Below are 22,524 nucleotides of genomic sequence, written 5' to 3' on the forward strand. Positions count from 1 at the left end.
GTGGCTTGCACTTGTGACCCCCTTGGGGAGGCACAAAGTAGGCAGCTTAATGGAATTGGGAAGCTGCATGTACCCATGCTAGGACTTGTCACAACAAACAGGATGGACAGCTCAGGAGGAATGACACCTGAGGTTGACCTCTGGTCTCCACATGCACCTGCACACTCACACACTTGCACCACTTGCACAGACACACAGACACACACACCTCACATGCACACACATAAAAGCACAGTAATGATAATGATATTGATAATGAAGATGTAAAGAACTTCTTTGCATGCATGCCATGCATACATCTTTGATATTTGGTGTATCGATTATTAGGACTGGAACAATCGTTTTTTTGAATGCATTATCTCTTTATTTTTTTTGTAATTTTATTAAATTATAAAAGTTTCCATTTCCGCCCCTCCTCCCACCACCCTCCCACTCCCCCCACTCCCTCTCCATCCCTAAGAGCAGTCAGGGTTTCCTGCCCAGTGGGAAGTTCAAGTTCCTCTGCCTCCCTCCAGGTCCAGGAAAGTGAGTGTCCAGATGTACTGGATCCGCAAAATCCAGTATATGCAGAGGAAACAAGTCCCAGTGCCATTGTCAATGGCTTTTCAGAAAGACTCCGGCCAGCCACATTCAGAGAATCTGGTTGGATTGCGTCCTCGTTCAGTCCCAGTCCAACTGGCCTTGGGAACAATCATTTTTAAGACTTTTAACAAGTATTAGTGTCTAGAAAGGTGATACCAACCTCGCTGTACCTCCAGTATTGTGTTGTCTGTTGTCTAGAACCTTTCCTAAAGGTATGTGCAAACTTAAGAAAACAATATGAGATTGTTTTGATTTGTGAAAATGTACCTGTGAGGGTAAAATGTTCTGCCACATTTCCATTATTTATTAATTTTCCATTCAAGTTTAATTTTAAACATCTTTGAACTAGTAACTCAGCTTTTCTGTATTGATTCATTAATGCTCTTGCGCCTCTCTTGTTAGATAGGCCATAGGTACTAATCAATTTTTGTTTGGCTTTTGATTTTTAAAGGTATAAGTTTTTGTTGTTGGTGTTTAAATCTATAACTGAATGAGCACTGTCAGTTCACCTGATTGGAGTGATACAGTGGTTATTTCTAACACAGCCAACCTGCAGCCTAATGCATCTTTCTTTTGTAAAAAGATTAATTTTATTCTGTGTCTGGGTATTTGCCTGCATATATGTCTGTGTGCAATACCTGCAGAGGCCAGAAGAGGGTATCAGATTCCCTAGATTGGAGGTTCAGTGAGCCACATGTGAGCCACCATGTGGGTGCTGGGAACTGAACCTGGGTCCTCAGGAAGAGCAGTCAGTGTTCTTAACCACTGAACCATCTCGCTAGCTCAGTGTATCTTTCTTAATATCTCTCCAGGGTCTTCACATTCACAAATGTGTTAAGTATGTCCTAAAGCAAGTCAGTGGCAAAATAAAGTGAGATAGAGCAAAGGAAGAGGAAGAAAGGAAGGGAGGGAGGGAGGGAGGGAGGGAGGGAAGAAGGAAGGACAGAAGGAAGGAAGGATGGACGGAAGGATGGACGGACGGAAGGAAGGAAGGAAGGAAGGAAGGACGAAAGGAAGGAAGGAAGGACGGAAGGAAGGATGGAAGGAAGGAAGGAAGGAAGGAAGGAAGGAAGGAAGGAAGGAAGGAAGGAAGAAAACCAAAGCCTTTAGAATCTGCCTCTACTGCAGTCTGAGCCACCATGTGCTCTTTAGGATTTCCTTTGTTTCTGATCTTCTAGAAAGGGCCCCATGTAGCCCGTGCTGACTGTAAACTCACTAGGCAACCAAGGAAGGTAGCTGTGCTTCTGCTGCTTACCCCCTCCAGCCCTGCTGTGTGCCCATGCCCAGCTCAATTTGAACCACTGGTGAATTTTCCTAAAGTGGTCATTTTCTAGCTGACCTGTTGTCTTCCTGCTACAAGGATATCATGAAAAGTTTTTTCAGAGCCACTTGAATCTGGACACACTATGATTCGTCTTCACTCCTTGTCAAATGTCTCCTGAAAAGCTGGTCTTACAGAATCCTGACCCTGTCCCCTATGCCCAGGCACAGTAACTCCGTGATAAGACGTGAAATACTGTGTTCTTAATAGGGTTCCTTTTTATCAGCAAAAGGTTTGAACTAGTGTATTAGAGTTAATCCAATTTCAATGCATTGCCTAGGTAAATAAAGTATCAAAGGCTATAAAACTATAATCCGGGAGAATGATATTCGAAAGCAGATAGTAGAGGTCACAAGTGATTACCTTTTAGTAGGTGGGTCCCTTAGAATCTAGTTCTGAGCTTCCAGGTGGCAAGAGCAAAGAGGTCAACACAATGGGATATCAGACACGTTATCCATCACGTCCTAAGGCAAGCAAACACCATTTCCTCAGAGGGAGAGGACCAGAACCCAGGTAGGTTAATGTGTAGCCTAAAGAGCCAGAGATCGGAGAATCTACCTCCTTATTTCTCCTTTCAAATACCAGAACGTGAAAGCCCTGTTTTTCAGCTCTGACTCTTCCTGGTTCTCTGTGGCTTTCAGGCACCATATTTGAAAGATACCTTAGTATTCTTAGAAGCATGAAACTTACACATCTAGTTAGCTCTATTGGCTTTCCTGACTGGTGTTGCCTTTGGATCACTTTTCCTAGTAATGAATTTTATTTTCTACATCATGAAGGATGTCCCACAGGACTTCATACTTGACTTGAATTCCATGTTCTGTGCTGCCATTGCTGTTAATATACCCTACTTTATGAAGCATATAGCCTCTGCTGCTTTTTATATGCATGTTATATAGTAATTGATTTAGATAATTACGTGTGTGTGTGTGTGTGTGTGTGTGTGGCTTTGTGACCTGAATGGCACAAAACCAGAAAAAATTATAAAGGCAAACATATAGAATGATAAATGGTGATATATACTGTATTAAATATAGTAGTCTATCATCTATCTACCTATCCTTATCAATCATTCTCTCAATTTATTGCCTGTCAATCCATACTTTCATGAAGCAACTTAAACAGGATATGATGAGAGTCAGCTAGAATACCCATGTCAGACCTTGATGACATGCTGGTGCTGGGCCCCCTGACTGGAACTTTACCAGTCACATCTGCTCCCCAGTTCCCTCTTTCTCTCCTCATTTCCTTTGGGTGAACTCTGTACTGTCTGTCCTGTCCTTGTAGCTTTGGCCATGGTCTCTGTGGGAAGTTCATTTTCTGACTTCTCTAATAGCCACTGCATGCCAGGTGTGCAAATAAAACAGTACCAAATTGTTATTTTTGCAGTCAGCGATAGCACTTAAACCCTTTAACCACTGCACTGGCCAATTAGAGCAGACACTGGCCTGTGGCAGCCCCGTGTTGGCCTCATGCTGTGGTTGCTGAGTACCAATGACCTAGCTGCTAAATTATAAAGATTATTAAGGCCAGTGGAGGGACAGCTCTGTGAGTGTCAGATAAGAGGGAGGGTCTCAGAGGTGAGCCTGTTTACCAGATGGTAAGCAGGTATTCAAGTTGATTTTGTCCCAAGCATGGCATAGTTAGCTACACATGCCCTTCACTCTTTCTGCCCCCAAACACGTCTCCACTGCTAAAGACGGGGATCCACACAGGACTGCCCTCTCGTCACTGGCAGCTCACCGCACTAGCCCCTGCCTGCTCCATGGGCTTCTCTGGGTTACTCTATTAGGACTTGCAGCTCTAGGCTAAGCAACCTCATTGGCTCGGGAGTTGGTTCTGAGTCTGCTATGCACCTGACAACTATCCAGGTGAGTGGAAATCACACTGACATCCCTTCTTTAGCTGGGGGCTGGGCAGAATGAGTTCTGGGAAGACAAGGCCAGGGCCTCAAGATAAGACAGTTGACCTGGGTGGTTGGTAGGTTTGGGGCATACAGGCCCTTGGCGTGTCCACAGCCTTTCCACTCTGGCTCCGCCAATGTAGGTTTGGATTGGATGTTGGGATGAATATGGTATAGGCACAGGTAAAGGCGTGAGTGGAGGTGCTGCCTCCTTGCTTGATTTGAGAATATCATGATTCTGGTGCAGGCCAAAGCCAGAGAAACGGTACTCGTCACATAGATCTGTGGCGAGCTGTCCCCACTATGCGTTGCCCTTTCTGGGCCAGGCACAAGTGTCACTACCGGCTTAGACAGGCAGTTGAAAGAAAAGAGACCTAACCCTTGGCAGAGTCTTAAGCTGACAAGACACCAGGAGTTTGCAGAAGTGATCTCTGGTAATTTTTATGGTGCCGTATTCTGCTGGTTATGTGCTGGCAAAGGGCAGTGGGGACAGGGAAGTGGGCATCGCAGGTCTAGGTCAGACCCCCTTTCCCTGCCTCCTGCTCCTAGCATTTCTTATTACCATTCTCACAAGGGGCCAGTTTCCAAGGACAGAATGAGAAGGCTGAGTTTGCATCCACTCAGTAACAAAGAGATGAGGAAGGTGCTGCCATACCCACTGCCCTGTGTCATCCTCCAGCCGCGGGCCTAGCCTGCGCAGGGCAGAGCTGCCTCTTTAGCGCCACTGTTTCTATAGGCTAATGAGGGCATTGTGTGAGCCACGGGCAATGATAGTGGGATATTAACTGTGACAGGAAGCTTGATCATAATTATCTTAACGAGGATAGGGTTAATTACAGTGGAAACTCGAAAGTTTCCTCTGTTTGACTCCACTAGAGCCAAACACATTCTGCTGTTTTTGTCATATTGATGTGACTTTGGAGAAGGCACTAGGACTCTTCCCAGGACAACCACAAGCTCCTGAGAGAGCCCAGTGTGCAGGATGGCCAAGATGGTACCTATGGGTGTGGTCAAGGCGGCTTTCCCATTAGTGCAGAGGGAAGGATACAGCATCCTGATCTGGAGATGCTGATGAGCTTTGCAGAACAAACCCCCTGCCCTGGAGTGGTCCCACCTGGGTCCCCACGCCCTGAGTGGGGTGCCTTCATACTCTCTACTGGTTTCTCCCAGTGGTGTAAGAACCCCGTGACTCCCTCCGGCTTCCAGCTCACACCTCTCAGGCATTGCAGCTCCCACGCAGGGAATCACCCTGCAGTGACATCAACTCTCCATGAGGCTCTCCCTTTGGAGGGTGCATTTTGCAGTTTGCACGCTTAGACCACATTATCATCTTCCCTGTAAGCTATCAATATCATCCCAGGAAAGCAAGTGCTGTGCCTGGACTTCCACAACCTATTTTTTTTTTAACCTTGTCATTTTCTACAAGAGTGAATCTGGTATGCAGGATATGAATGCAAACATCGTTGCAAGAAACTCCTTCCCGATCATTTCTTCTGGAAAGCAGTCACGGGAAAAATTTCAAAGTCAAAAGAGTAACCCTTTTCTGCTGGCTTCCAATGCGCCATTGGAATGCCACAAATTCTTTCCCTGGTGCGTCTCCTTCATGGCGTTCCGAGCCTCCTGCCTCCAGTCCCGCAGTCCTCTGCTTTGTAGGGCCAACAGAAAGGATGAGGACAGGACTTTATTTATCACCACCGTCCTATATAGCCCAGCTCTCCTTTTACTGAGCACTAACGACATTCCAGGAAGAAAAAGGAATCTGGCAACCAGACGAGAGACAGGAGATTTGGTGGGACTCTTCGCCGAGCCCTCTCTCCCTTACAGCCTGGGCTGTGGGAGAGAAGCTGCCGTGGTGGGCCAGCTTGCGGTGTTCTGGCCTTGGCCTTGCCTCTCCTCATGCTGTGTCATTTTGTTTTCTGCTTCCTGAGAAACAGTCTGGGAAGGGAGCTGTTCTCTGCTTGCCTGTTGTCAGCCCTTTGCTGATTCTCATGGCAAAAATACAATATTTGCAGAGCATAACTTGGAACAGTATGTATCTGAATGTTGCCTTTGACCAGGGCCCATCTGACGCTGATGCAGAAAGAACTTATTAGCTTTCCCCCATCAGAAGGCTTCCTGATGGGGGGTGTGTGGAGCTCCCTCCCCCATCCCCCCCCCCCCCCCCCCCCCCCCCCCCCCGTGGCAAGCAGAGACCTAGCCCTGAAACAGTTGTGGTTAATGATCTTGGCTCACTGACTCCCATGGAGAAAGGGGCTCATAAGTCTTGGTAGAGAACTTGATTTTATATTCGGTCCCTGATCCCCAGAAACCCAGCAAGCAGACCCGGTGAAACATGCCCATAACCCCATTAGTGGGATGGTCTAAGCAGGAGGATCAGAACTTCAAGGTCATCCTTGGCTACATAAGGAGTTTGAGGCAAGCCCAGAATATATGGGAGCCATATGCTAACAGACAAACAAAAACAACAAAAACCCTAACAACAACAGCAACAAACAGACAAGGACTTTAGAAAGCTCACAGATTCCCTGCACCCTGGACTTGGGAATCGGCCCACTCTCTCAGATCACAGCTTCTGGATAAGCCGATGGACCACAGGAGGACTGAACCGACTGGCAATACACAGTCAGAGTTTGGAGTGGAGGGGAGCATGAGGCAGTTGGGCACAAATGTCCCCCCAGTCTTCCTGAAATCCTCTGAGCTAGGAGACACATAGAGCCAGGCTTTCAGTACCCCCGCTCAGGTCGCAAACAGTCGGAGAAGCCGAAGCCAATCCCCATAGCCCACGCCTAACCCCCCCCCAAAGGACAGAGGTTTTAGTTTTTGTTCGTTTGTTTCTTGTTGTTTTTCCTCCCAGAAGTCTATGAAATAGGATAACTCTTACACAGAAGCGCATGCCTGTTTCGGGGTTTTGTGTTGGCCCCGGCAGCAGTTAGCGCTAACTTCAGAACCCTACGCTCTGGGTGCAGGAACCAGAGAGGGACCACGCGAAGGTCTGTTAGACGCAGGACATGGAGATGGGAGCGAGTTCTGGATCCAGTGGATTTAATGATATTCTCTTACATATCTCAAGGATAGGACCCCCACTCTCAGTCCCCCACCCCTCGTTTTGGATTTGTAGGCCCTCCATCAGAAAGCCCACCAGGGAGCCATGACACCTCGGGAAAGCTCCCATGCTAAATGTCGCTGCCTGGGGTGCACCCAGAACATGCCCAAGGTGACAGGGTCGTACTATTGTTGCAATTAGTAACGGCTAGTGCGGCTGACTGATGCCCTCCTGATCTGCTGTACTTTATAGACTAGCCAGGGACTGAATGTGTGTCGTGTCTTCCCTTCTTGGACTCCGTGGCTAGGCCGGCTCTGCCTGTGCAAACTCAGCACATCTCCTGGGCCTGGCAGGTGAAGAAGCCGGGTGTCTGCGCAAGCCCTGGGACTTTCAGCTCGCTTTAATTAACATTTGTGTGTGCCTGGGCAAGCATTTGTGCACAACAGCCTCGTGCTGTGCACCACCCCAGACACTCACAGGAGCCCCTGAGTGCAGAGCTAATGTCGGACTACGCGGGTAAACAGGGCCACCTTTCCTTTCCGTCACAGCATTTTTGTCTTTGAACCTGATGCTTAATCCTTTTCATTTACTGCCTGAAAATCTACATTGCTGTATTCCATGCTTAAAGAGCCTACATTCTGTAAATTAGAAGTTGAGACTCAGGGCTTTGGAGCAGGAGTTCTCCCAGGCCTCTGTCCCCACACAAAACCAAGATCGAGTAAAAAAGAAATCATGAAAGAAGAAAAAGCTTTCTGTTGGCCTGGAGTGATTATGTAATTCCTCCCTGTCGGGCAGCCACAGGATGCTAGGCAGGAGCAAATTTAGTGATTAGTTTAAAAAAAAAAAAATTGGAGAAGGGGAAAAAGGAGCCGAGGGATGCAAGGGTGCTAGGGAGAGAAAAGCCCCTTCCTGGCTGCTTCCCCGGCAGAGGAGAACTGCGAAGAAACGATACTTGAAGTTATATTTATTATTGTAAGAGGGGTATGAGATTTCTAGGCAGGAATGATGGATGACAGCTTAAATTTGTGTCCAGGGAATGAAGGTGAACTGTGACAGAGTTATTTATCTTGGGAATGGAGGTTAGGGTCAGCCCAGGCTGGGTGCCTGAAGGCACAAGACATTGACAAATTTATCCTGCAGGCCGTATCTGAAGCCCTTTGTTTTGGATCCTGGCTTCTCAATAAGTGACCCTCATCCTTCATGTTGGCAATTCGTGAAGGATGCAGTGAGTGCCAGCGGGGGCCCCCTTCTCCCCCTCCGCCCCCACCCCGGCTCCCTGCTACTAACTCTTGTCATTCACTCCGCTGACAGGCACCAAGCCCAAACTATTCCCAGTTCTGAAAGGGAAGGTTAAAATATTTATTTCAGCTCATAATGGCCTCTCTGATTTACTGCAGGATCGTTTTCCCCCTTGCCTTTGTCATTGCAGGTCACTGGAAGGACTGAGCACATTCAGAAGCCTGGAGGAACTCATCTTAGACAACAATCTACTCGGTGACGACCTCGTGTTGCCACGGTTACCCCACTTGCACACCTTAACCCTCAACAAGAACCAAATATCCTTTTTGGCACCCAGCCTGCCCGGTCCCTGCAGCACCCCACTTGCTGTCCAGCTCCAAAGGGGTCCCATTCTGCCACCCCCAAACCCTTCTCCGCAAAAATACCTGCAAAATGTCAAATGAGTTTTATGTGTCAGCTAAATTAAAGTATGTGAAATACAGTCGGTGGGCAGACAAAGCGTTCTGTCTTCTGGCACTCAAGACACTTCAGAGTAATTTATTATAGGTCATTCATAAATGAAATGCACCGTTATATCTTCCTGTTGCTCCATTTTAGTGTAGAGATCTAAGTTATGGCTGCGAGGAAATCTTTTTAATAGATAAAAATAGAGAAAGAAAATAATGTCACGGGTGCCTGGGAGGAAAAGCTGCTTCTGTCTGCCTGGGCTTGTGTAGGAGGGCGACCTCTGGTGGCCAGCCGTGGGTAATGCCACTAAGCTTGCTTAGTCTTTTTAGGCTTCCATAACCGTTTTGATGCAGGTTTGGGGAACAGTTCTGGAAATCAGGAAGGGAGAGAGCGCTCTTCACTCTTGGTGGATACAATCTTGGGTGTGATGACAGGCCTTTGAGAGCCATGGTAGGTTATGGCCTCCTTTGAGTAGTTGGGTACCTTCCTATCCTGGCATAAGAATGTGAAGCTAACCACCCTGGATTCTATAGTGAGAACACACTAGAAGACTTCTCTAACAGCGTAGGGCACATCACCCCTCCAGTTCCAGTGCTCTGGGTAACCAGGTACTGGGATACTAGCTCCACTGGCAGGTGTTTCTGGATCCTCCCTGTGCACAACTTTGCCTGGCAGGGTTCACATTCCACAGATGTGTGTGGGATGAACAACACACTCATTTTCACTAGGTTCGCACTGACAGCCATGGAAGCCATGCACTGTGCTGGGGACTTTAAGCACCCTACTTTTCATTCTTACCAGGACCAATGAGGAGTATATAGGTTTTCCATTTATCTAGTCTTAGAAACTGAGGTTATGTATCAACTTGCAGTCAAACCACGGACAAGACAGAGACGTGGATACAAGTTCAGTCCCAGTTATATCCAGGGTTTTTTTTTTTTTTTTTTGGTCTGTTTGTTTGTTTGGTTGGTTGGTTTGATTCTGCTGCATGGCTTTGGACTTGGAGCCCGACTGCCTGGTTTATTGATGTCAATCACTTGTTCCCACTCACACAATGAGTTAGAAACAGAGAACCAGCATTATCCCCGCCCTGGATATAAAGTAAAAACAGATTCATGTGTGAAGTTCAGTGTGCATAGTTATAACAGCATTTAATATGCTTTGAAAAATTATTTATTAACCCCCATTGGTGCTTAAAGCCATAAGTTAATATTTTCTTTATTCTGTGAAATATTGGCCCAGCCAGCTCCTGCTGCTGGGACAGAATGTTGTTGACACAAACAAGTGTTTGTCACTCACAGTCTGGTGACCGGGAGTCTGAGAACAGGAGCCAGTGAGAGAGGGTTTGGGGGATGAGTCCTCTACCTGGGGACAGAGTGGGAACAGGGATGATGGGAGGGGGAAGAAAGCATTTTTGCCTGTTTTTATTAATAGATTAAGTCACCTTATGATGGGCTATACCTTTAGGACTTAAGAACTTCTCAAAGGATTTGGAGTTGAAACACTTGAATTTTGAGAGTGTGCATCGACAATTAGTGCTTCTCAAATATGTTTCTTATGACCTTTATCAGTGGACACTTCGGGAGAAGTAGAGGAACAGGGCTTAGAGGTAAGTTCACAGTCTGAGTCATAATGAAATTTAGTGGGATTCCCCTTCATGCATCTTTTCACCAACGGAGTTTCCAAGTCATTGTCGGAAAGCATGCTCTGTTCTGTGTATTCTGCATCTTCGTCCGCTGAGACGGTCAGCTGGACCACGTGCACAACAGGATAAAGGAGAGAAGGATCATTAGACTGAGCTCTGGAGATGCCATTCCTCCTTTGGACCTCAGCCCATGCCTTGGGTCTCATGTCACCTTAGGATGTTGCAGGCCACAAACTTGTGTCATCTGTCCTCTTGGTCATTTGTAGCCGTGTGGCCTGGTAGAAGTCATCCTCCAGGAGGCTGTTCCTCATTTTTAAAGACAAAAGTTGGATCGGGTGCTGGTTTTATTCTCAGCACCGCTGAGATTGGTAGGCCTCTTGGGAGCCAGAACCTTTTCTTAAGTCCGTCCCTGTTCTGTGCCTTAACTTCCTTGAGCCGTAGTGGCAATGCTAAGAGAGTAAGTAAGGGGAATAGCCTGTGTTGCTGAAAATCCAATTACATAACTGGGCTTTTATGCAGCATCTTATTATCAGTGGGTACATACCCACTAAGTGTTGTCTGGCTCAGGTTGCTACGTCCAGCTCAGGTTGCTATGCAATTTCTTTCCTCCCGGTCTACTGGCAGCCTGGCAAATTTCAGCTTCCCCATCCATTTGATCTGAAAGTTACAGTCTGCAAGGTGGCAAAAGCAGACGACAGTGTGAGCCTGCCTCTTCAGATTAAAACTCTGTGCCGTGAAGACGCCTGAGTCCTGCACAAGGCTGGTGCTGGTGCTGTCCCGTGAGATGCTCCCCATGCAGGCTCTGTCAGCCAGCTCATGCAGCATAATGATCCACTCCACAGAACAAGTGTCCTCCGCACTTCAAGCCTGTGGGAATCAGAGCCCAGCTGGATGGCTCTTCTGATGATCTTATTTTGTGTCACTCAGGCAGCCATGATTTTTTTTAAACAGTGATAGATAGTCTAAAATAGCCTCATTCTTACGTGTGCAGTTAGTGCTGGTTTTGGCTCAACCGCCTGTCTTTAATGGGCCGGATGCACCATAGTATTTGGAAGGATTATTCTAGGGTCCAAGCCCTGGTGCTCAAGTGCTTGTCAAGTCCTACCTGTGCTATGAAGCAAGTTACACAGCAAATGCAGAAGAAATGTGCATATGACCCAGCTGTGCATATGAAGAACAGCTCTTTTCTGTATGTAACTCCTACACCAGCCTTGGCCTCTTGTCTCTATGAGATCTTATTTCATTTTCATGATAAAAGCATTGTATTGGCTTTCTCAGCTACTCTTTTCACACAGCCCAGGCTCACCTGCCCAGGGAAGGTATCACCCCCTACGTCAATTAGCAATTGATGGAGTCGGTTCTTCCATTGAGATTCCATCTCCCCTGGTATGGCTAAGTTTCTGTCAAGTTGACAAAAGTCACTATGACATTATCCTACCAAAAACATGGAAACCACTCTCATTTGACTAAAACCATCATCTTCAGGGGCAGAATGTATTTCTTAGACTTTTATATTTTACTGTCATTCTAATCTCTTTCTATGAGCTGGGAATTACTGACAAATAATCCCTTTGCTGTTTGCTGTTTGTTTATTTGTTTAGAAAATTCAGAAATTGTGAGTTTCTGTAAAATACATAGATTGCCACAGGCATCGGTTCATCTAGACCCCACTTAGGCTGACTCTGATTCCTCCTCTGCCGCTGGATTCTGAAAGTCCAAAGAGAAGCAACCGTTTGCAAGAAGAGGGACTTCCATGTGAGAGGATCCAGCTGACGATGGAGCGAGACCCTGCTCCCATCTGGGCTTTCAGGAATTTGGCTTACAGAGGAGATTCCAGGGTCCAGACTCTGTAGCATCTGGAAAATGTCTTTTCAGTTCGCCAATGCATGTATCCATCCCCATCTCTATAGTCCTCTTGCTCCCCCTCCCCCACTGCCTTCTTTCGATCACCTCTTGTTCAATGAGGATTCAGTCCTCAGTGGCAGGCCTGGGCTATCAAAGAGCCTGGCTATCTCAGGTCATCTCTTTCTCTCTCTCTTTTGATATGTATTCCTAGCACAACTTTTCCTTTGATTCCTGTGGAGTGGCTAGGTAATTAAGCAGAGGCCATGGACTAGAATACCCACACCTACCCCAGCCTGTATTCTCAATCTCTCTTACCCACCAATCACACACACTCTCTCTGGCTTGTCCACCAGCAGCCTTGAGCTTCTGTGTCGATCTCCATCATGCGATCTCCGAATATTCAGCCCCAAGTAGTGAGCCTGCTGAAAATTTGGGAGAGGATAGATGTTTAACCTTTGCACAATTAAATTATCTTCTCCTGCCTTTCCCTTTGAGAAGCTGGCTTTATTTGAACTTATACTTCATTTTCTTTCTATTTGTGTCAGCACATCTGCTAAAGGTATGACTAGCTCGAATCATAGTGCAAACAGGAAGAAAGATTAGAGCTCCATGTTATGAAGCTGGAATATGGCAAGGAGACCGGTGTGTTATATTGCAAAATTGGACCTCACATGTAGACAATATTCTGTATGCATGTGTGTCTATGTGTGTGTATGTGTGTCTATGTGTGGGTATGTGTGTCCATGTGTGGGTATGTGTGTCTATGTACATGTAAGTACAAGTGCCAGTGTGGGGCAGCAAAGAGCTTTAGGTCACCTGGAGGTGGAATTATGGGTGATTGTGAGCCGCCAGAAGTGTGTGCTGGGAAGTGAACTCCCATCTCTTACAAGAGTAGCATGCCATTTCTCTGGCCCTTGAATCTCACTTTTAACAGCACGTTCTTATCGTCTTGAGAAAGCATGTTTTCTTTTTCAGGGCCCTTTGTTTCTTATAAATACATACATACTTTCGCGTGTCCGTGAGTAGCATAAGCAGGATGAACTATGGGTAGCCACCCTGTTAACACCCACAGACGCTCGTTGCTTCCTGGTGCATCTAACTCAAATTTCTTGGAACATTAAGACAAAACCACAGTGTTTTGAAAACATAAGCCTAAACTGAAATATTCAAGACAGATAGCAGAACTGGAGGGCGATGTATGATCTTCCCCCCAAACATATTAAACTCTTCATTCCCAGGTCTTTTAATTTCACCCTCTGTGCTAGAAATTGAATAATTTTTCTTCCTAGTAATGACTGAGACTTGAATATAGTCTCTTTCATGTACTGGCTGTGCGACTCTTAACCTCTTAGATTTTGTTTTGGCATGATAATATTTCAGATACATATATGCATGCAGGGGTGCAAATAAATCATGATACTATGTGCTTAGCCTTCAAAAGTCTGACCGTAGGGTTCACCATGGTAAAAATTCTCCAGTGGTTGTAAAACCTTTCCCTTGACCTGGAGATGAGTTCAAAGGTGGGGAAGTTCTACTCTCAGCTGGGAAATCACCCAGGCTCCTGTGCAATGGGACCTGCATGCCGGGAGGCTCCTCACTTTCTATTGTCTCGAAGCTTGTAAGGAAGACACCACCGTGGTCTTGACCTCTCCTTATAGAATCACTCCTGCCACGCCTTGCCACGACAGCTGGACTCTACAATGGCAACTTACTGTAGATCCCAGCAAAACAGATTTTCCTGGATGCCCAATCCTGTGGAGAAGCCTTGATGAGGGAAACCAAAGTTGTTCCGAGAGTCCAGCCGGGGAGAGTTGACATAGCACCAGGAGCTGGGAGCAATGCTGCCCTTCCAAGCATCTCCCAGGTCATCTCATTGCCATGGTCCTGGTTAGCTGGACACCCCAGAGACTCTGCCACTCATTCTCTTGTTTTAACTTCACAACTGACTTAAGACGTTCCATCTCAGCTCACAATCAGGCAGGACGGAGCTATGTTTGTTCTTGTTAGCCCAGGAGATGGAGGAGTCAATGAAAACTCCATCAGGTGATGGAATTTTATCCTCTGGTGGCAGAATCAGCAAAGATGAAGGGCTGAACATACTACAGGGGTTTCCAGGGCTCCATGTTTGCTCTGGATTGTGAGTAACTGCTGACTCACCCTGATTTGCCATTTAGTAGGGTGTTGGAAAGGTTTAGAACAGAGGAATTTCCACCATACCACATGACCTGTGTGACAGAGACTCCTGGAGATGCACTGGGTTCGTTGGTATGGATAGCTGAAGCACCTTAGAGTCTGAAGATGCTTTTCCCCAGAGTGTCCATGATCAGGATATTTAAAGGAATCTGCCCTCCCAGGTCTTCCAAACAAGGAAAGATGCAGTTTTTCTAGAGTGTGGAGTTTAGATAGCAAAAATGATCCCTCCTAACAAAACAAAGTTTATATAACTAAGGACATGAAATTATGCATGAAAAGGCTGGTAATGGACTAGAGGAACGGCTCAGAGTCAGAACACCTACCTGCCATGCAGGGCCCTGAGTTGGATCCTTACCAATGCAAAGCCAAGATAATAAGGAGAATGAGTATGAGAATAAAAACAATATTCAATTGGAATAAGAATATATCAAAACAAATTTTAAAAATTAAGTTGACAAGTATCAAAAATGTTAAAATAACTAGAAAGGACAGAAATCTTTTTATACTAGAGATGCTCATTTCAAAACCTTATTTCTTACAAATTCCCTTACAGTTTCATAGCATAATGATATTTGAGATGTTTTCTATAGAGAGCTAGATGACAATTCCATCTTTTAGCATGACTGACTGAAAATTGATTTTTGTTTTTAGGAGTTGAGATATATTGGTGCTATGATTTAGATGGGCGCTTTATATTATAAAAGTTCACACATGCTCCCCAAAGGTGTGACCCGCAAAGTGATGCTTCTGGAAGGTGGTGGAGCCTCAGGCACTGTGAGCTAAAATAACCTCCTTCTTTTCTTAAGTTGCTCTGCTTTTGTCAGAGTGACATGAGACTGACGCCCATAGCCCGGCCTGCGTCGTGTGCCTCCTACTTCTTGCTAAGGTTTTTGTTTTCTCCGAACATGATCCTTAATATTTGGTACATTACCGATTTGGAGCACCTCCTCGACCACCTGGCTAAAGTGACACCAGCCCTGGAGTACCTCAGCCTGCTGGGAAATGTGGCATGCCCCCAATGAGCTGGTCAGCTTGGAGAAGGATGAGGAAGACTATAAGAGATACAGGTGAGTGTGCATATGGTGGCAGAAAGGAACAGGAGCCTCTGGGCACTGATAGTGTGGGCTGCAGAGTCAATGTTTGAAAGTGCCCGCGGACTTCTGGTGATTGTGTTAAACTGTTGTCTTTCAGAGGACAGAGTCATTTTCTTTGTTTGTTGGGTTTATAGGAGCTGAGATCAGGGACTGAGAAATAGTTCTCATCATAGGCTAGTTCATATGCATTTTAGATTTTATAAGTTACAAGCTCTTGGAAACAGCCCTAGAGAGATTGGGAAAAGAGGGAAATGGGTTAGAGAAGGGCTTGTCTTACTGTGCTTTATGTAAAAATCTGGTGACCTACAAAGAAATGTAACAGGAATAATCATTGTGAATCAGGGCAAAATTGTAATGCTGAAAGTTATAGATTTGGAAAGAGGATAAAAAAGGAAGAAAGAAAAAGCCCAACACAGAGACATGAATAACATAAAGCAGGGATTCAGGTGTATTTCTGTAAAGAAGAATTTTTGACATTAGTTCATTTGGAAGTTTCATGATTAATTTTGTAGAGCTTTGAGTATATTCTTACACTGACTCAGAACAAATAAGAACCCTGCTTGAAGGAAAAATTGTTCTTGAAGGTCTTTCTCCACTAGAGAATTTTCCAACCATGGTGCGATAGATATTCTAGATTTGAGTGTGACTTTTGATTGGAGAAATCCAGTTGCTGTCTGGCCAAGACCCATTGCTCATTTCTCACTTTGAATTGTTTAATTGCTTAGAAGTTAATTGATTTCTATAACTTTGTTTTCAACTTTTAATCCTGAAGTTGTCTGATACAAGATGGTACCTTCTTATACGAACATTTTTTAGAATTGCATTTGTTGTTTTACTATAGTTCTCAGCGTATATTAATTGTCACATTAATGAGATTCTTTGTTATATTTTCATATATATTATATACCTACTGCTCTTAAATAGTATCAGACTCTCACGACTTCCTCTGTACCGTGCATCTCCCTGCTCCCTCCTGTCCACTTCCCTTTCTGCTGTGGTGTCTCCACCACCACTTGAGATTGTGTTGGTGGTGGTGTTATTTAGCTCTAGTTCCACACAGAAGGTAAAGCACATGAGACTTCTTTACTCTGCGTAATGACCTTTAGTTCTATGCATTTTCTTGCAGACAACATGATTTTGTTCTTCATTATGGCTAAATTCTCCGTTGTCTGTAAATATATGTTCTTTATCCTTTCGTCTTTTAGTAGGTACCTAGATTTCTTCTTGGAGGAAATTTTAAAGTATATCTTGGAAGGTCAAATCCAAAATAGTTTATCTAATAAGCATGTTTTTAAATAATTTTTTGAAAATTTCTTCTTTACTTTCTGATGTTTTTCTTTATATTTTTGTTTCATTCATAATATATATGTATATATATAGCTTTTGCATATATATGAATATGCATGAGTATTATCTACTTCTATGTGTGTATACTCACATTCACATATATGTTCATTTATTTATCATGCAACCAAACATAGTATGTGAATACAAGCGTAGAGAAATTGTTTTCTTTTCTTAGAAGGGGAGAGAGCAAGTGGGAGGAATTTTCTGCTTCCACCTTGTTCTGTTTGGTCTCAGATATAGGGTTCTAAGGGTACAAATGAGGAGAAGAGCAAATTCTTCATTGTTGATTTTGGAACTGGTCAGATTGACTAAGCTTCACCGTACAAGCAGTGAGATTAGAAAACCTAATGTGGGGTTCCATTTTGACAGAAAGACCTCTAAAGCCGGGGTGACTATCTAGTTCAATGGTCCTTAATGACTCTGGGTCAGCTCAGAGTCTATGACTCTTTTGGCAGCAAATCCATGTTTGGGTTTACCGTCTCACCGTGTTGCGCACGCACCATACACATCCATCTCACTGCTGTAGACTTGCCACATTGAGAGAACAGTTTCCAGTGAGTAAAGGGTAGGTCCCTGTTTTCTGAAGCCCAGTACAAACCTAAAGTCATATTTAACATGGAAAACTGGCTGGGGACTATACTGGAGATGTTTGGAATCACATGCTCTTCTTAGAACTGTGTATTTCAAGGTTGTCACGGGGATCTTTGGGTCCCATGCCGTCCACTGCCCTTTCGGTACCAGATCAGTTAGCAAGCAACAGCTCTCATCCAGACGCACTCCAGGTCTCAGTCACGGGGCACAGTTTTTGCAGAGGCTTTCTTTCTGTAAGAGCGATCCTTCTTAGGGATTCACCTGGGCGGCCTCCGAAGCGTGTCCTCCCACCCCAGGTCTGTGTTGCTGGCAGGACCTGAGAGATGGAGCTGGGAAGGCTGTTTGTTAGTGTGTTTATGACAGTGTTGCCGGGAGGGACTCGATTCTAGAGCTTGCACACAGCCCAAATCACATCTAGCCACAATTGCCTTTGAAACCCCATAAGTCATCTACACAGTGACTGCTAGCTCCTCACACTGGGAGAAAAGGCAGCAGCCAGGAACCATAGAGACAGTAATGCACTCCTACCCAGTTACACCTTCACTGCATCATGAGGGGGAAATGCTAGGTCGCTCCTCTAACGTGTTTAAATCTTTTATTCATCTTTTTTATTGTTGGCTTGATAAGTTGTTAGCCTTGCATTTGGAAGAAGGGGGTACAGGCCAGATGCAGCTCAGCTCTGTGGTCTTTTGGTAGCCCCACTTTCTTTACCCCAGGGGGTGAGTCATTTACCCCTGAGAAACTGTAGGGTTTCCCTATATGACTTTTGAAATCGGAGTTCCTGTGGCCTATGCACTTATACAATGCAGTGCAGCTGCTTTCTCCAAGTTGGGCAAACTCTTTTCCTGGCCCGTCATCCACAAAGTGTGAGGTCCGCCTTCTTTCTGCTGTTCCTGAGATGGTCTTAGTGGAGCCCCTGTGTGAATTTATACGACCTTTTTTTTTGCTAGGAAATGACTTAAGCAGAGAATGATGTTTCTACAGTTTACTGGGTTTCACTTTAAGTATGTTTTCTGACAATGCTTCTTCTATTAATCATGCAAGCAGTAGAGGGAGCCTTAAAGGAGTGCCTTCAGAAGCAAGAACCTGTGGTTCATTTAGAGCTGTTGAAAAAATTTTCTAATTGATTGGCATCCTCTGTGGTCATGTGATGTAATATTTATATCACCCAGCCGTCCATCTTAACAAGTATGCCTTGTTTTATTCTCAGGGGAGATGTTGATTTCAAAGATTTCAGTTCAGTTGTTGTTTGTGTTGTGGCCAAGCACCAGACCTGGGGTGGGAAGTGACTAGGTTTCTGCGTCTTGTGCTGTCTGCTCCATCTTTTCTTCCCCATGTCCCAGTGCCCACCCTTTTGGTTTCCTCACTTAACCTCTGTGTGCCCGCTTGGCTTTTCTTGTCATGTATTCCCACAGTAAACCAGGCTCGCATTCCTCTGTGAACACAGACATACTACTGTGAGGTTGGACAGAGCCCTGGACCTGCTGTGGTAGGAGTGTAACCATGTCTGAGCTTTCCTCTGCCTTTTGTCACTGCTTATGGCTGAGACACAGCGATGCTCACCTTATCACAGGGCCTTAAAGACATGTGTATTTCCCTGTGTGGATACAATGCTGCCATTCTGGGATGAGCATTGAATGGACATGAACTTGGACTTCTTGCAGATTTTGATACCATCCAAAATCAAAATAATACGTCAGGGTGGGAGACCTGGCGCTCAGAATAGGTTGTCTTTCCTGGTCAATCTTCAAGGGCCTGGGAGATGGACAGATTTCCCTGTAGACAGAGAGGGAGTGCGCCATGACCAGGTGATAATAGACGGTGAAATTCCAGGATGGCCAGCTTCTTCCTCACACTCCTGACTTCAGAGAAAAGTCTGTCAGCTTAAAAACGAAGACTTTTATCCCACCACCATGGATCTCAGTCTACAGGCAAGTTCAAACCATGTCAGGACATGCTTATCCCAAGGTATGGACCTATCAACCTTCCTGCCATTGTTCAAACCGACCAACCCGGAACTGGGTGAGAATGACCCCCTTCACAGACCCTTAAAACCATCAGCCCTCAAGGAGATCCTGGGCTGTTTCCCGAGTTCCTCTGCCCTGTCTGTTTCCCAGGGTGCCTGCTGTATCTGTGTCTCTTCACCCTGATAAAAGTCTGTCTCCCACTGCTTCTTCTGTCTGCTCCTGCTCGCTGTGTGTAAGATTCCTCTGCCTCTCCCTGTCTCGCTCCAGATATTTCCTGCCTTCTAATACTTTACCTGACAGAGAAAACAAACCCCATCAAGACCCCTAGATAGTTTCACTTTCTTGACTTTTTTTCTTTTTCTTCAGGAAGAAAGATGACTGAAAGTCAACAGAGAATAAATGCTGAATGTCACCTTTCAAATAAGAAATTGGGGCTCTCAGGCTTGGGACTGTTCTTTTGCAACACGCTCTGGTGTGCATTTTCTTTCAATTTCTGTTCCTTCAGGGCTCCGGTTGCACACCCCCACCCCCAAGTGGGTCTCTCTCTATTCCTTAAAACTTTAAATTATTTAAAATACATGCCTTTTCTTTGTTCCCTGGTAGGCAGCAGCCCTTGAGGCCTGCCCACTGTCTGTAGCACCCCACCAAAAGAAAGGTGGGAGGGACCCTCCAGTGGCGTCTGGGGCCACCTTGGGCTACCACCCAAGGCTGTTTCCCACTAAATGGGAGCTGTAAAACCTGTGGCTTATATAACCCAGCTAGCATTCCTCGGCTAATCTGCAATCTTGGCTTTGATGATCACAAGAAAGCAAAGGTCATGACACAGAGATCAAAGGGACAGAAGCCCACACAGTAATTGCTGGTTCCCCTCCATACAGGGCCTTGGACAGTCCTGTGGGTGTATTGTTTGCACAGAGACTTCAAACGTGCTGTGGTGACCTGTGAGCAAAATCAGCTGGCCTTTTCCAGTCAGCAGGCCAATTCATTAATTCTGTAGGTGAGCTCACCTCGGCTCATTAGCGTGAGATCATTGTTGTCTCTCAGAGCATCTGGAGCTGCCCCACTCAGTGTTTGTTCATCATCCTTGGTCTTCCTTGGTGGTTTCTGGCTCTCCCTGGATTTGGGAGGGGGTAGTTATGCAAGGCAATTGGGTAAACTGGTGTATTAGGAAGGGACCTAATGGAGGCATTTGTTGTCAGTCAGCTTTGAGCACAGACTCCAAGAAAAGAAGTGTTTTAAGGAGGCCAAGGTCCATTTTCATGGCTCAGATAGGGAAACTGAGGCTCAGAAGGGCAACTCAAAGCTTCCAGACCTGAGCCCTCTCTACTCTGCCCTGCAAGTTCCTGCCTCCAAATTTTCATGATGATGACCTCTCTTTTTTACATGTCTCCCCTTAATCTTTGAGAGCTCTGGACTCTCAAAGAAGCTGCATGCAAACCTTGGTGGTTTCTCTTACTACTCAAACACCTTCAGTAGCGGACCAGCACTCTTGACCATAGCGTGAGATAGCCGGTATTATTAAATGGAGTGATGTAATCCAATTGACAGCAAAGAATTGCATTGTTGTGTTTGAAACCATGCTCCATTCTGTTCAGCTGAACAGTGAGAGGGCATCGATGGCTGCCTTCAGGGCACCAGGCAGAACATCAGAAACTTGCACTCTATCCTTACACCCCTGGTTCATGGGAGTAAAAAGGTGTCAGGAAATAAAATGAAGAAGCTTTGAATGCCATACATGTCATGGAGAAGCCACCCAGTACTCTGTGTCTCGGTTCTCCTGAGAACCTGTGAGAGTCTTGAACTATTTTGGTGAAAGAAATATGGCTGCCAACCTCACCAGCAGATCCTATTGATTCATCAACCATCTGTGGTTCATGCTAGCACTGAGGGGCAGACAATTGTTCTGGAGCAGGTAGGACAATAGAATCCTTTCCTGTCTCCTTGACATCTAGGTAAATAATAACAATAATAATAATATTAATAATAAAATAGTAATAATAAGAATGTCATTGATATCAGAGAAAAAACAAATTGATTTTTCAATAATAACAAAAGGATTGGAGTTGTTCTTTCCTCCTTCCAGTTTCAGCTTTGTCATTAAAGGATCCTTTAAGAAAATCTACCATTTTACGTGAGTAGAGAGGGACCCTGATCATCTCTGGGTGGTGGCCTCTCATTTTCAGGAAATCTGTCTCCACATGGGGACAAATGGGTATTTAAGCACCTTTGCTGGGTTCCCTACCATCCTGATAACATCCCCTTCCATATCACAGCCAACAGGACCTCCAGGCTTAGTACCTCTAGGCCTGGGTTTTCCCTTCAGCCACCTTGAGAAGGTCAGAAAAATTGAAGTTGCCCTCTGCAGCTAGGGATGTGAGGCTTGAGTTAGACTGATCTCTTCTCATTAAGCACTGCCCTGACTTAACAAGCAGTTTTATAAATCTGAAGCTGTCTCCGGGTGTCACAGGATTTATGGACAAGGGGGCTCTGCCATAAAGTGGTTTATGATGGCTGCCTTCTGTGTTATTAGTAGCTGTCTCTTCCTTCAACCATTGCTGTTTGATAATAGCCTTAAAACACCCAGAATTACTTACCTGCAAGTCCCATTCTCGATAGCCCCTGTTGACAGTCTGAATAAGTTTACTGGCCTTTTGTTGTTCTTTTCCTTCAAAACAAACTGATTGGACCATCAATAGCTCCTGTGAGCTGACAGAGGGATGTCATCTGGACTAGCCCTTGTGATTGCAGGTTATCTGGGGGAGTTAACCTCCCTGCATTGTTAGCTGAAATGTTTTATGTACTAAGCAACTTTAGGATACGGCTGTGATAACCCCCGTAACTAAGTCATACATCACGGTAAGGAGATTTGGGTGTAACAAATAACCCTGGATTAAATTTACAAGGGTTGAATTGATATTGTAAAAGCCTTCGTTCTGTGACTTCGGCAATCTGCTCCTGTGTTTTTATGGCAAACTTGTATTATACTCAGGATTGAAGCTGCAGCTTGTGACACTCTGACACGACCTAGAACAAAGGGAAATAGATCTCCTAAGACCAGCGCAGGACAGGCAGGCTGGACCCCCACTGGCTTATCACTCGGGACTGCTGGAGCCTATTTTAAGTCATGGGGGGGGGGGACAGGAAGACCTTGGGAATGTGACTGTTAGCTGGGCTTTGTTTAACACAGGTAGACTGTTCGCTGAACTGGGAAGGAGACTCCTGGCTGCCTCATCGTGCTCATAATTTCCCAACTATCAGCCCTTGTGGTGTTGTTTTCTCTAGGACATTGGTTCTCAGCAGGAGGGCA

General features: G+C 45.4%; 1 protein-coding gene across 1 annotated transcript in view; it reads left to right on the forward strand.

Moving 5' to 3' along the window:
- Lrmda (leucine rich melanocyte differentiation associated) overlaps nucleotides 1-22,524 on the forward strand; it is a 1,035,900-nt gene that overhangs the window by 592,701 nt on the left and 420,675 nt on the right. Inside the window, 3 exon segments of the mRNA XM_085698380.2 lie at nucleotides 8,279-8,410; nucleotides 15,150-15,231; nucleotides 15,233-15,285. Of these exon segments, the coding sequence (XP_085554506.2) occupies nucleotides 8,279-8,410; nucleotides 15,150-15,231; nucleotides 15,233-15,285 (267 nt within the window).

The sequence above is a fragment of the Myodes glareolus genome, chromosome 12, assembly GCF_982192425.1.
Source record: "Myodes glareolus chromosome 12, mMyoGla1.1, whole genome shotgun sequence".
Lineage (NCBI taxonomy): Eukaryota > Metazoa > Chordata > Mammalia > Rodentia > Cricetidae > Myodes > Myodes glareolus.